This window comes from Pseudopipra pipra, chromosome Z (assembly GCF_036250125.1).
Source record: "Pseudopipra pipra isolate bDixPip1 chromosome Z, bDixPip1.hap1, whole genome shotgun sequence".
NCBI lineage: Eukaryota > Metazoa > Chordata > Aves > Passeriformes > Pipridae > Pseudopipra > Pseudopipra pipra.
Window position 1 is genome coordinate 653946 of NC_087581.1, and position 12143 is coordinate 666088.

Sequence of the window (12143 nt, forward strand, 5' to 3'; positions counted from 1 at the left end):
AGGAGGGAAGGAAAAGTGCTTCCATAACGTCAGACTCAAATATGACACTGCTAAAGCTCTGCCGTGCTCACACAGCCAAATCCCTGTTTAGAGGTAAAACAAAAGGCTGAAATTGCAGAGGAAAGGAAGGAAGGCCCATCGCTGCTCTCCTCCGTCCTTCCCAGCCTCCATCCACCCCGCTCTCTCCCTGTCACAACTCGGTAACAAGAGCTCACTAATGGATCAGCTTAAGTATCCAACAGCTCCAATCACTGCTCTAGAAAATAATCAATCAAGCACTTAATTTGTAACATCAGCAAGGAGCTGCCCAGAGACCACGGAATAAATTATCCAGCACAGGTGGGACCCAAACCAGGGCAAACCTTGGAGTCACTGTCTTCTCCAGCCTCTTTAGGGGGTGTAACTCACCCCAGCCTGACTCAGGGGTGCAGAGAGGACCCTAAACACCAGCATAAAGGGCTCTCAGAAAGACACATGGCTCAGTCATTTCTTCCAAAAAAAGTTTAATTGAGATTCCATCCTTATGGCAAACGACACACAGTAGGATTATCCAAACGGGCTGTGTTACATCAGTGGAAGTCCTTGGTCAGTCTGAAATGCATATGTTGGGCTAAAAGCAAGTACCTGTGCACATCTGGCATTAAGAGAATCAAAGGAACTGCTCTCACTTGCAGCCTACCCTTCATGGTGACTCCCAGCTCTCTGGGGTAGTGGAAAGGGAGAATACACGGAGCTTTTAGGTGTGCCTAGGAAAAGCCTGGCCCCTCTGAACTCAGCTGTGCTCAGACACCCTGCACACCCCTTTCAGTGTCACAGCACCTTTTGGAAGCTCCCACCTCCTCTGAAGCGCAGCCAGGACCGAGGGAGACGTGAGAGAGGAGCTCAAAGGAGAAAAACTTCAACTCAGCAAAGAAAAGACAAAAGCCAAACTACAGGGAGCGAAATCAGGAGAACAACCACATCCCCTTTACTTCCCATTTCTCTCCTCAGGACACTACTCCTGTCCCTAACTCCTTGATTCCCAGTCGATATCCCGAGGCCAGAGCTCCACAGTGCTGGCTGGGAGTGCTGGTGGGAAGCAGGAGTGCCACTGCTGACAATCCCACTGGATTGGTGTCCAGGGAGCAGGGTCTCCCAGGTGCTGCAGGCGTGGGAAGGGCTCTGGGTCCGGAGCCAGTAGCACCAAAGGTCTCACAACGTGCAGGAGGGGCACAGGGAACACTCACGGGCTGCAAACTCCGGAGCTACACACCACTGGAAGGGGCTGAGGAAGGCACATGCAGAGATGGGATTCATCCCTCCTCGGGGCAGACACTCACCCAACCCAGTGACACGGGCTGTGAGAGACGAGGGACTCCTCAAAAACCTCTGTTAAAACTCACAAACAGTACCACCAGCTCCGGGAGACAGGCCCCGTCTGCTAAAAGCTGGAAAATTAAGTGGTTTCTACATGATGGCCTAATAGCAGCCACGGGGTAATTATCCCCCGTGCGGTTAGAACAGTCCAAAGTGAATTTTAAGTACCTCTTATTACTGGGGACAAACATAATGCCTCAGAATCAGTGCCAGCTTGTACTCTCAGCGCTCTCTCCAGCACGGAAACGGAAAGCCAGTCTGGATTTATAGTACCACAAGGTTCATATGAAGGGAACCCTCACTCCCCACACTTGGAAATGTGCTGGTCGCAGCCTGGACCACCCCGAGGTCCACGTCCCCTTCAGCTGGGAGGAAACAGGAGTAGGAAGGTTTGATCAACCAGATCGTTTTCCACTGCCCCCAAAGTGTCACCCAGAGAAGGGGGAACAGAGAAAGTTCAAGGAGAGACGTAAGGCCAGTGTTCCCAGACATGCTGGACATTTGTGCTCCTCTTTCCTGCCAAGGCAGCAAGCAGAGAGCAAGGATGGAGCAAGAGAGGGAGAAGAGATGCCTCTGGCTCCCTGCCACTGCCACAGGCACAGGCTTGGAGGGGCAAGGAAGACTTAGTTCTGCGAGGGACAGCAGTGATGCAGGAGGCTCTGGCACTGCAGGAATCTCAGTCTGTCTCCCCTGGGAAGCAGCTATGGCAGTGGAGACAGGCAGCTCTCCAGAGGGATCAGGCAGCACTTGGCCCATGGGCTGCTCTACACATCCACCTGCTCCTCTAGCATCCTGCCTTTAGGTTTTCCAGCAGGACAGGACCAAACAAACCCCTGACAGGCCACGAGAGGCCTCTCCTCTCCTTAAACACCGTTCTGCAAAGAGCAGAGGTTCCAACTGGCCCTGCCTCACCTTTACCTGAGCAGAGGAACCTGGACGAGCAGCGTGGCTTCCCAGCCACCAGCAGGGATTGCCAGGAGCCAGCCTGCAGCATTTCAGTGCTAAGGACATCAAGTAAACCCCAAGGAGGTGCCAGCTGCACGACCACAGGTATGGCTCAGTCCCACAGAAGGGGGTCACAGCTCTGGGGAGGTCCCTGTGCCCAGCCTGGGGGGCTGAGGGGGGACAGCAAAGCCCCTCCTGGCCCAGAGCACCCTGGGGCTGCCCCCTCAGGCACCTGCAGTGTACAAATGTGAATCACTCCTCACTCCTCATCTCCATTTAACAGATCAATCCCACCCATGGCACTCCATAGGTATCCCCCAAAACCCACAGCTGCTGTGGCACAGTAGAAAGCACAGAGGAGATCTATAAACCTGCTGGAGAGCAAGCCTGACTTCCTAAACTGACTTAGCCAAACTGAGAAAGCCCTTTTTAATGAAAATAACAATAATTTAAAAAGCCATTCTGCTTAACATGTTTCCATACACGCTCCTGCTGGATTTGAAACAGGCAGTTGCAATGGAACATGTTCTTCAGTATCACCCGAGCAAGGCTTATTCCTGTCAATTTATGCTCTTCAGATGCTTTCCTGCAGATAATGACAATGTTTTCTCTAGAAAATGTAAACAATTTTTGTGCATTCTACTGTCCCAGCTAAGCTTTCACTGGAAGTTTCTGGCAGGAGAAAACCAAACAAAACAAAGCCTTATCTTTATGCCCTAAAAAAAAAAATAAAATATATATATATATATGCACACATTATTAAAAAGCATTAGAAGTCACTTGATTTCCAAAGTCCCTCTCAGAAGAGACAACTGGTGGTTGTGCTGGTCAGACTTGCACCTTAAGCAAACCCAAAACAACTGCACACTTGACCTGGCAAGCTGAAGGTACTGCATCCGTGACCAACCCGCACACAAATACACCCTGCATAGAAAGAGAAGCTAACTTGGAAAAGCTGTGGGGGTTTCTCAGTGCTGGGCTCCGGCTGAGCGCCCTCGGGGTCGGGTGCCACGAGATCTCCTCACAGCTGACAGGAGAAATGCCCTCCTTTCCCTACGTCCTACGAACTCTTCTCCAACACAAAGAAAACATCAGAAAAATGAAACCAAAGGCGAGTTGCCCGTGACGGGAGGTTCACAGAGACCACGAGTGTGTAACAGGGTCTCCTCCCTTGCCTGGGGCCGTTTCCTGGTCGGGGCAGTTCCCTGGGACGGGGCCGTGCCGGGCTCACAGCGGCTGGTTGGCGAAGAAGGCCTTGGTCTCCCTGCACACGGGGTTGACGCAGAGCGGGCAGCACAGGGTCAGCTGGCGGGAGCACACCTCGTTGGACTGCAGGTGGGAGCACACCAGGTCTGCCAGGGCCTGCGGGGCAGGGGGGCACTCAGGGGGAGCCCGCCCGGACCCGCCGGAGCGTGGGCACCAAGCCGTGCACCCCCTCCTAACAAAAACCCCACAAAACATGGCACAACACCCCGCTGGAACAGGTACAAGGGGTGGCATTTCCATCAAAACTGCAGGGAAACACACGGCTGCAAACCTCTGCAGCCACCGCCACAAAGCTCCTACCTTGGAGAACAGCGGGTTTCCGTTGAGGGACTCCGCTCTCCTGATGTTCTCAACTCCGCACTGGATCAAAAGGGAAAAGGGAAAAAAAAAAGTTAGACCTGCCAGGCCCTTCACAACCTTCCTGCTTCACTCAGAAGTCGCCTCAAAAATGACAGAATAAAGTGCAGTGCCGTGTTTTTTTAATGCAGCAAAAATAACTGTGCTGCAACATTTCGCTTTGCTGCCAAAAAGTCATTTACTCCTTTTTAGCTTAAAGAGTTAAATCTAGAAAGACAAATTCCCACCTGTTTTGTGGTTAAGCCAGTTCAGATTAATTTTCAATTTGCAAGAAAAATAAAGCTTGCCCTAGAATCATATTGCAAGAAGCAGCTACAGAGCAAATTGCAACCCAGGAGAGGTAATTCCAGAGCAGCACTGCCCAAACAGGTACAAACCCACAAATCATTCACCTCGTTTGCTAAAACCTGGGAATACTCGATATCCAGCTCATACAGGGTCTCAATGTGGTCACTTGTAAATGCTATTGGGACCAACAACATGTTCTTCTTCCCTCGTTGGCACAGCCCTTTAATGGTCTCGTCTGTCTGGGGACCAAGCCAAGGCATTGGTCCAACCTGGAACAAAAACAGGGAAATAAAGAAAAACACCCCATGAAATCATTCTTGCAAACCACCCTCACATGTTCTTGGGCAGGACCACACAGACCAGATTATGGATAGGATAGAAACAGTTATTGGTATTTCCCTGCTTTTGGTTGTGCTGCTCACTTCCACCACTAAATCCCAAAGGAACAGAACCTGGGCTGGCCTGAGCAAGGCTGTGGTTAAAATAAATGAAGATGTAAATAAAGGTGTACTGTTTGCAGCTCAGCAGAACCCTGCCCAGGCTTCACCTGCCTCAGCTTCCTCGAGCACATACCTTGGACTGCCACACGAGCCTGTAAGGGTTGGAGTAGTTGAGCTTCTCCATGACCCTCTGGACTGTGGCTCCCACTTCTTGAGGATACGGATCGCCCCGGTTCACCACCTGCAACACAAACACAGCAGCCCTTTCTCCTCCAGTGAACACACTGGCCTGGCACAGCTGTGCCAGCACAGCTCAGGGCTGGGCAGGGCAGGAGAGCCCCAGGTCACTCACAGACATGGGCAGCGAGTGGGCCGAGAAGAGGATCACCACGTCTTTCCTTTTGTCCGGGGGGAACAGGTTCAGCTCCTTCTGGATGTGATCAGCGAAGCACTGCTCGGAGGAACAGAGAGCAGAGACCTGAGCTGGGAACTTTGGGAGGCACTACTGCTCCCAGTGACCCACACAGGCAGAATCCCCAAATTCCCCTCAGCGCGCACCGCGCTCGGGTGGCTCATCCAGGGAATGCCACCCAGCCTTCCTGTTATTCCTCCCCAGTACTTTTTTCTATGTTTTAAAAGAAAATATATAAACCTCAAAGGCTTCAAAGGCACACCTGAATGAGGAGGGGGTGTGTGGGCCACCGGTCGATAATGCTCCACTTCATCTTCGGCTTCTCCCCCTTCTCGTTGTAGTAGCGATAAATGGCATTTAAACTGCTTCCTGGAACACAGAGAGCAGAGAACACCAGCTCAGCCAGGGCCTGGCAGATTGCAGCAGCTCGGCAGCAGGGCAGGAAGATATCTTAAAATGCAACCAGGAATCAGAGCTGAGAGTCTCAAAGGGGAACGACTCTACCCAAGGTCACGCAACGTCACCATTTTATTGATTTATCCCAGTTCACAGCCATGGGTGTGCCCCTGCCCTGCCCCCAGCTCACCTGTGGTGGAGCAGCTGTACTGGGGGTACTGGGTGAAGGCGACGGCCCGTTGGATGCCATCCTTCTCCATCTCCTCGATGGCCTCCTCGGTCAGCGGGTGCACGTAGCGGAACCCGATGTAGTACTTGTGAGGCGCTGCCGGCCCGGGCACAGGGACAGGAACGGCACAGAAGGGGTGAGAACTCACAGCCACGTGTGTAAAATGTACAACAAACTGGCTGATAATTTCCTGGCTGCTTTTCTAAACCCACCTTTCTCTGGCACCTCGCTTCGCCGTGATTAGAATTTAAAAGTGATTTATACCTCTGGTTTGCTTCTGCTGGAACATCACCCTCCTGCTTTTCCCCACTTTAGCAGAGGTGTGGTTTCCAGCCTGGAATGTTTCACTGGGCAAGTCCTGATTTCAAGGACGCATTGGTAAAAAAAAGTGTCACTAAATGAACACTTGGATGTCCTCCCACAGTCCCTCCTGCCCTGCCCCAGTGGCACCAAACCCCCAAGGACCAGGACCCCAAACAATGTTTGGGGCAGGAGAGCAGTGGCACTGAAACAGGGACACGTGTTCTTCCGTTCTGCCCCTGGAGGAGGTTCACAGAAACCTTCCTGCCCTTAAACACTTAATTTTGGAGGCAATATTACGCTCTTCAAGGACACTGCAGGTTTCCCAGCTCTAATCTTTCGGGTGGCAGCTTTGGGAGCACGGCTTGGTTAGGGGGAGGGAGGGCAGGTTTGCTGTTTTGTTTTCTTAAGCAGAGGACAGAGGTTCTCGGGAGAACAAAAGCCAAGTTTCTTTTTCGTGGTTTCTGGGTCACTGGCTCTGAAACAACATTTAGCAGGGCTCTGAAGGAAGCAGATGTCCCGTGCTTGGGCTGCGCTCCGCACATTGATGCAGGATTCAGAAAACAGGTTTAGTCAGCCCCAGTTCTCTGCAGGAGGCAGGAGAGGTCCCAGCTGGGAGCAGCAGCAAATAATAACCCAACCTGGGGAGCCCTGGGAGCCAGTAACCTCATTAACATTTTGGAATGGCATTAAGGACCAGAGCCTGACTAACCACAGCAGGGACAGCGGGAGTTTAACCCGGGAAAGAACATTCTGGGGGAAATCATGGCCAACCTGGAAGTAACACTCTGGCAGGTCAAGGCAGAATGACCCTAAAAGTGTTCCTTTGCAGCACCCAGTTACTGATTAACGGGGCTCAGCGCTCCCAAAGCCCTGCCTGTGAGCACAGGATATTCCCAGCTGCTCAGCCTGGAAGCACATCCAACTGCTCCAAGCTGTTCTGAAGGAACACTGAAGGCAGTGGTTGGCAGTGCTCAGCACATTCCACTGTTCAAAGGGAGTCTCCAAAGGACTTATCAGGCCTGAGAGGAGCCCAGAGGTGGGTGTGACTGCTCACCAAACAAAAGTGGGAGTGGGACACTGGGAGAAGCAGATAAACCCTCCCAGCCTTATCTGCAGAACGTGCTGCAAGCCTGGCCCTGCAGGGGCTCCTGCTCTGAGAACACTCCTGCCCTGGGTGCCACAGCAGGCCTCTGGTTGTGCCTGCAGGGACCACAGCTGGAGTGAAGCTGGGGAGTCACATCTGTGGGAAAAGGGATTGAACAGCACCTGAATGAAGGCACCAGCGACACGTTACACACGAAACAGATGAAATGAACTTGGTTCCAGCCTTGCAAGAGTGTCACTTTTTGCCTTCCACACCCTTTTAGCAGTCTTCCAACTCCTATTCTAACCTTTTCTGTCCAAGCCTGACACAGGGGCCACAAAGAACTACAGAACAGCTCGGAATGAAACCACCTCTATTGTCAAACGTGGAGGGGATTCCCTGCCACACCAGCAGCACATCAGCAAAGGTCAGGGAAACTGGAAGGAGCAGAGGACTTGCAGCACCACATGTGGCAAAGCTGCTGAGCTGAAGAGAATGGAGAGCTCTCTCCCCTCTTTGGCTTCTCCTTCCTCCAGCAGTTCTCCTGCGACAAATGTTTAGTGTTCCCACTTCACACACAAGTCCCTGCTGGGAGGGAGAGAAGTTCAGAGGCATTCTGTGATGCTGAGAGAGGATTGTTTGCACCTTTCAAGTTTTCTCATGGTGAAGGAAGGGCTTGCAAGGAAAGCATCTCCTTCCACCCCAGCCAAACTGCCTGGCCTTATCTCCTGCTGGGCCCCAGGTGGGGCTCTGCTATCGCTGAGCCAGGCCCTGCACTGCTCATCTACAGAGCCTTGTCTTTGCTTCCAAGTGACCTCCTCTTCAGCCCTGTCATGACTTCACAACGAACTGAACCCCTTTCTCTCCAAGCCTTCTGCAGCATCCCTGCCACGATTTCCCAGCAGGACTGAGACCCACCCCACGCCCTTTGAACCCAGCAGTACCAGTGTGAGGGGACATGCTGTCCAGCAGCTTCACCATGCCTTCCCCCTGCACCGCCGTCCACTTCTTGATGGGGGAGCCGCCGCCGATCCGGCTGTACTGCTCCTGGATCTTCGGCGTGCGGCGCTTGGCGATGAACGGGGCCAGCTTGCTGGAGCAGCCCAGAGGTACCCGAGTTAACAGCAGAGCCCACACCACCACCCCTTCCCCTTTCCCAGCACCGTGTGGTTGGTTTGATGTTTGATTCCCTCCCCCTTCCCACGCCTCAAGCTGCATTAGGAGAGAACCGCCTCTCTCCTCATTTCTCCCAGCTATTTCTGGGAGCCGCTTCTCGCTGCTCCCAGGCTGAGACAGCCTCAGAAACGCTGCTCTGCCCAGAGGGTAAATCAGCCAACGCTGCCTGTGCCCCGGGAGATCCCAACGCTCCTCACTTTTGAGCCGGCATCGTCATCAGGTCCCTGTCCAGGAAGAGGCGCAGGAGGAAGTCGTGGACGTCATCCAGCCGCTCCGGGCCTCCCATGTTCAGCATCAAGATGCCAGTTTTAGGTTTCCTAGGGAAGCAAGAGATAGTTCACATCCCACTGACCTACTGCTTTTATGTTTGTTACTGTGACAAGACAACCAGCTTGTCCTCCCACATTTGTCCTTTGCAAAGGCAGCTCTTATGCAGAGGCTCCTCCTGCTTCCACAAACACATGAGCTACCAGCACCAATGGCCAGAGACAAATATTTACATGATCTTTGCTTTTTTAAAAAGTAACCACTTTGTAACAGGGACTTTAGCTGGAAACACACTGAGGAAGCTGCCTGGCACCTGCAGGCTCTAAGGGAGGTTATAAAGCAGAGTCTAAGGAATGGTCTCAGCTGTGGATTCCAACCAAACCAGGCAGCAGGAACCAGAACCACAATAACCATAATTAATGCTCTTCCACTGCTCCTGCACCGCCTCGGGCGTGTCGTGGGCCAGGGCCTCGGAGGCTGTGCAGGAACAGCGCTGGGGGAGTGCAGCCAGCCAGATAAACAATCTCACACACGCACAGAGCAGCCGGCTCCGCAGGAACAGCCGCTCGGTATCAGGGGGAGCCAGAGGGCTGGGGAGCAGGGCCCACCCGTCCTGCACACCTACCGCTCCTGGGGCTGCACCCGGGGCTTGGCGCTCTCCGTCACCACCGCGGCCGCCGCCCGGCCCTGCCACCGCACCGGCACCCGCAGCGGGGGGCTGCTCCTCGCCACTGCAGGGAGAGAACGGCACGCTGAGAGCCCGGCCAGCACAGCGCTGACCCCCCCCAGCCACGCCGACACACTCGGAGCGGCTGCTCCCTTGAGCTCCAGGGCCTGGGATCAAAGAAGGTGAGAAATCACAACGTCTGAAAGTCTGGATTTCAGCATCAGCCAAACCCCGGCGTTTTACAAGTCTTCCCACATCCACCTCCCCCTCCAGTTCTCTCAGAGCCCCTTTAGGCCCTGGAAGGGGCTCTCAGGTCTCCCTGGAGCTTCCCTTCTCCAGGTGAGCACCCCCAGCTCTCCCAGCCTGGCTCCAGAGCAGAGGGGCTCCAGCCCTTGCAGCATCTCCAGGGCCTCCTCTGGACTCTCTCCAGCAGCTCCACATCCTTCCCATGTCAGAGGTCCCGGAGCTGAACACAGCTGGATTATCTTTAAGGTTCCTTCCCACCCATTCCACACGATTCCAAGCTGGTCACAGCCTGCCTCCTCAGAAGCACACTTCATTCTCCTCAGGAGCTCGCAGTCATTACACGATATTTTTCCAGTGTAACAACAGCGTGAATTGCTCACGATGAACAGAACGGTTCAGTGCCGCACCCCCGGCTATTGTTCGGTGCGACAGCTCCCTGTCACACCACGGGAGCTCGGCAGCAATTGAGCCCCGGCAGCACAGAGCTCCTCGGCAGCCGACCCACCCGCTGGGAAGAGCATCTTCCAGCTCACAGATCCCTAATAACCTCCTGAACAGACCTCAAAACCCGCTGAAATCAATGACAATCCAGCTGCTTACTCGGGATTACGAGCGTGCAGCTGCGGGCGCCTGTGAATGCGCTGATATAAAAGGCTGCAAACTAAAGAACTTCAATTCGAGCACTGCTGAGTCCTGAAAGGCTCTTTTCAAACACAAATATTCACGTCTCTCCCGATTCTTAGTTTATTGCTTTTTGAGGCGCTGACGCCACGCGCAAATCACAGGGAACGACAAAAAGAGAAGTTTCATGGATCTCTCTGCGCTTTCAAACGGGAGGGCGGCTCCTCGGCAGTTATACCGCGGAGGGGGAAAAATTAATGTGAATACAGAAAAACAGGTGAGGGGACTCTGCAGGTGAGGGGACACCTGTGCCCCTCAGCCCTCAGGTGGGGAGACCCCGCAGGTGAGGGGACACCTGTGCCCCTCAGCCCTCAGGTGGGGAGACCCCGTAGCTGAGGGGACCCCTGCGCCCCTCAGGTGGGGAGACCCCGTAGGTGAGGGGACCCCTGTGCCCCTCAGCCCTCAGGTGAGGGGACCCCGCAGGTGAGGAGACGCTCGAGCCTCGCAGCCCTCAGGTGAGGGGACCCGGGGGTGAGGAGACCTCGTAGGTGAGGAGATCCCCGTAGGTGAGGGCACGCTCGAGCCTCGAAGCTCTCAGGTGAGGGGACCCGGGGGTGAGGAGACCTCGTAGGTGAGGAGATCCCCGTAGGTGAGGGGACGCTCGAGCCTCGAAGCTCTCAGGTGAGGGGAGCCGGGGGTGAGGGGACCTCTGAGCCTCGGAGCTCTCAGGTGAGGGGACCCGGGGGTGAGGGGACCCCTGAGCCTCGGAGCTCTCAGGTGAGGGGACCCGGGGGTGATGGGACGCTCGAGCCTCGCAGCCCTCAGGTGAGGGGACCCGGGGGTGATGGGACGCTCGAGCCTCGCAGCCCTCAGGTGAGGGGACCCGGGGGTAAGGGGACCCCTGAGCCTCGGAGCTCTCAGGTGAGGGGACCCGGGGGTGAGGGGACCCCTGAGCCTCGGAGCTCTCAGGTGAGGGGACCCGGGGGTGAGGGGACCCCTGAGCCTCGGAGCTCTCAGGTGAGGGGACGCTCGAGCCTCGGAGCTCTCAGGTGAGGGGACCCGGGGGTGAGGGGACGCTGGAGCCTCGCAGCCCTCAGGTGAAGGGACCCGCGGGTGAGGGGGTCCCCAAGCCTCACAGCCTTCCGGCAAAGAGACCCCCGAGCCTCGCAGCTCTCACACAAAGAACCCTCGCAGCCTTCCGCCCGTTGAGCGGAAAACCCACCCCCGCCCTGCCCAGCCCGCCCCGGTAAATGAGCGGCCCCAGAGTCCTGGGGGCAGCGGCAGCCGCAGCCCCGCCGGCCCCGCGCGGGTCAGCGTTACGAAAGGCGCCTCTCGGGCGTTGTGTAACGCGGTGCCGGCGGCGCCGCCGCCCTCCCGCCCTCGCCCCCCGCGGTGACCGGGAGCCCTCGCGCCCCCGCCGCCCTCAGACCCCGCTCCGCCATGGCGGCGGCGCCCCCGCACTCACGGTGACGTCCCGCGGCGGCAGCGGCGGCAGCAGCGGCCATCTTGGCCGGGCGCATTCCCTCAGACAGCGCCGCCGCCGCCGCCCCGCGCCTTACACCACCTCGGGACGGCCAACACCGCCCCGGGACCGCCCCGGGACCGCCAACACCGCCCCTGGGACCGCCCTGGGACCGCCCCGGTACAGCCAACACCGCCCCCGGGACCGCCCCGGTACAGCCAACACCGCCCCCGGGACCGCCCCGGGACGGCCAACACCGCCCCCGGGACCGCCCCGGCACCGCCCCGGGACGGCCAACACCGCCCCCGGCACCGCCCCGGTACAGCTAACACCGCCCCCGGCACCGCCCCGGTACAGCCAACACCGCCCCCGGGACCGCCCCGGTACAGCCCCGGTACAGCCAACACCGCCCCCGGGACCGCCCCGGCACCGCCCCGGGACGGCCAACACCGCCCCCGGGACCGCCCCGGTACAGCCAACACCGCCCCCGGGACCACCAACACCGCCCCAGGACCGCCCCGGCCCCGCCAACACCGCCCCTGGGACCGCCAGCACCGCCCCGGCACGGCGAGCCCCGCCCCGAGCCCCCCATGCCGGTTGTCCCCGCCCGTCCCGGGGCTGCCCCGGG

At 56.7% G+C, this 12143-nt stretch overlaps 1 protein-coding gene across 1 annotated transcript; it reads right to left on the minus strand.

Moving 5' to 3' along the window:
- Positions 1-486: 486 nt before the first annotated feature.
- On the minus strand, positions 487-11643 carry LOC135406559 (ferrochelatase, mitochondrial). Its single transcript, XM_064640873.1, has 11 exons — positions 11519-11643; positions 9145-9250; positions 8450-8569; positions 8021-8169; positions 5651-5785; positions 5327-5433; positions 5005-5103; positions 4786-4893; positions 4317-4481; positions 3868-3927; positions 487-3663 (listed from the first exon to the last, which is right to left on the minus strand). Exons 1-11 carry the CDS (start codon positions 11571-11573, stop codon positions 3529-3531), a joined length of 1239 nt encoding a protein of 412 aa, XP_064496943.1. The 5' UTR covers positions 11574-11643; the 3' UTR covers positions 487-3528.
- Positions 11644-12143: the final 500 nt, after the last annotated feature.

Bases quoted from the DNA above. Each gene is read 5' to 3' on its own strand.
- LOC135406559 (XM_064640873.1), bottom strand. From the start codon at position 11,573: ATGCGCCCGGCCAAGATGGCCGCTGCTGCCGCCGCTGCCGCCGCGGGA. The intron at 3,928-4,316 runs GTGAATGATTTG...CTTTTGATCCAG, and splicing joins CCCAGGTTTTAGCAAACGAG to TGCGGAGTTGAGAACATCAG. The intron at 3,664-3,867 runs GTAGGAGCTTTG...CCTGCCCCGCAG, and splicing joins GAAACCCGCTGTTCTCCAAG to GCCCTGGCAGACCTGGTGTG.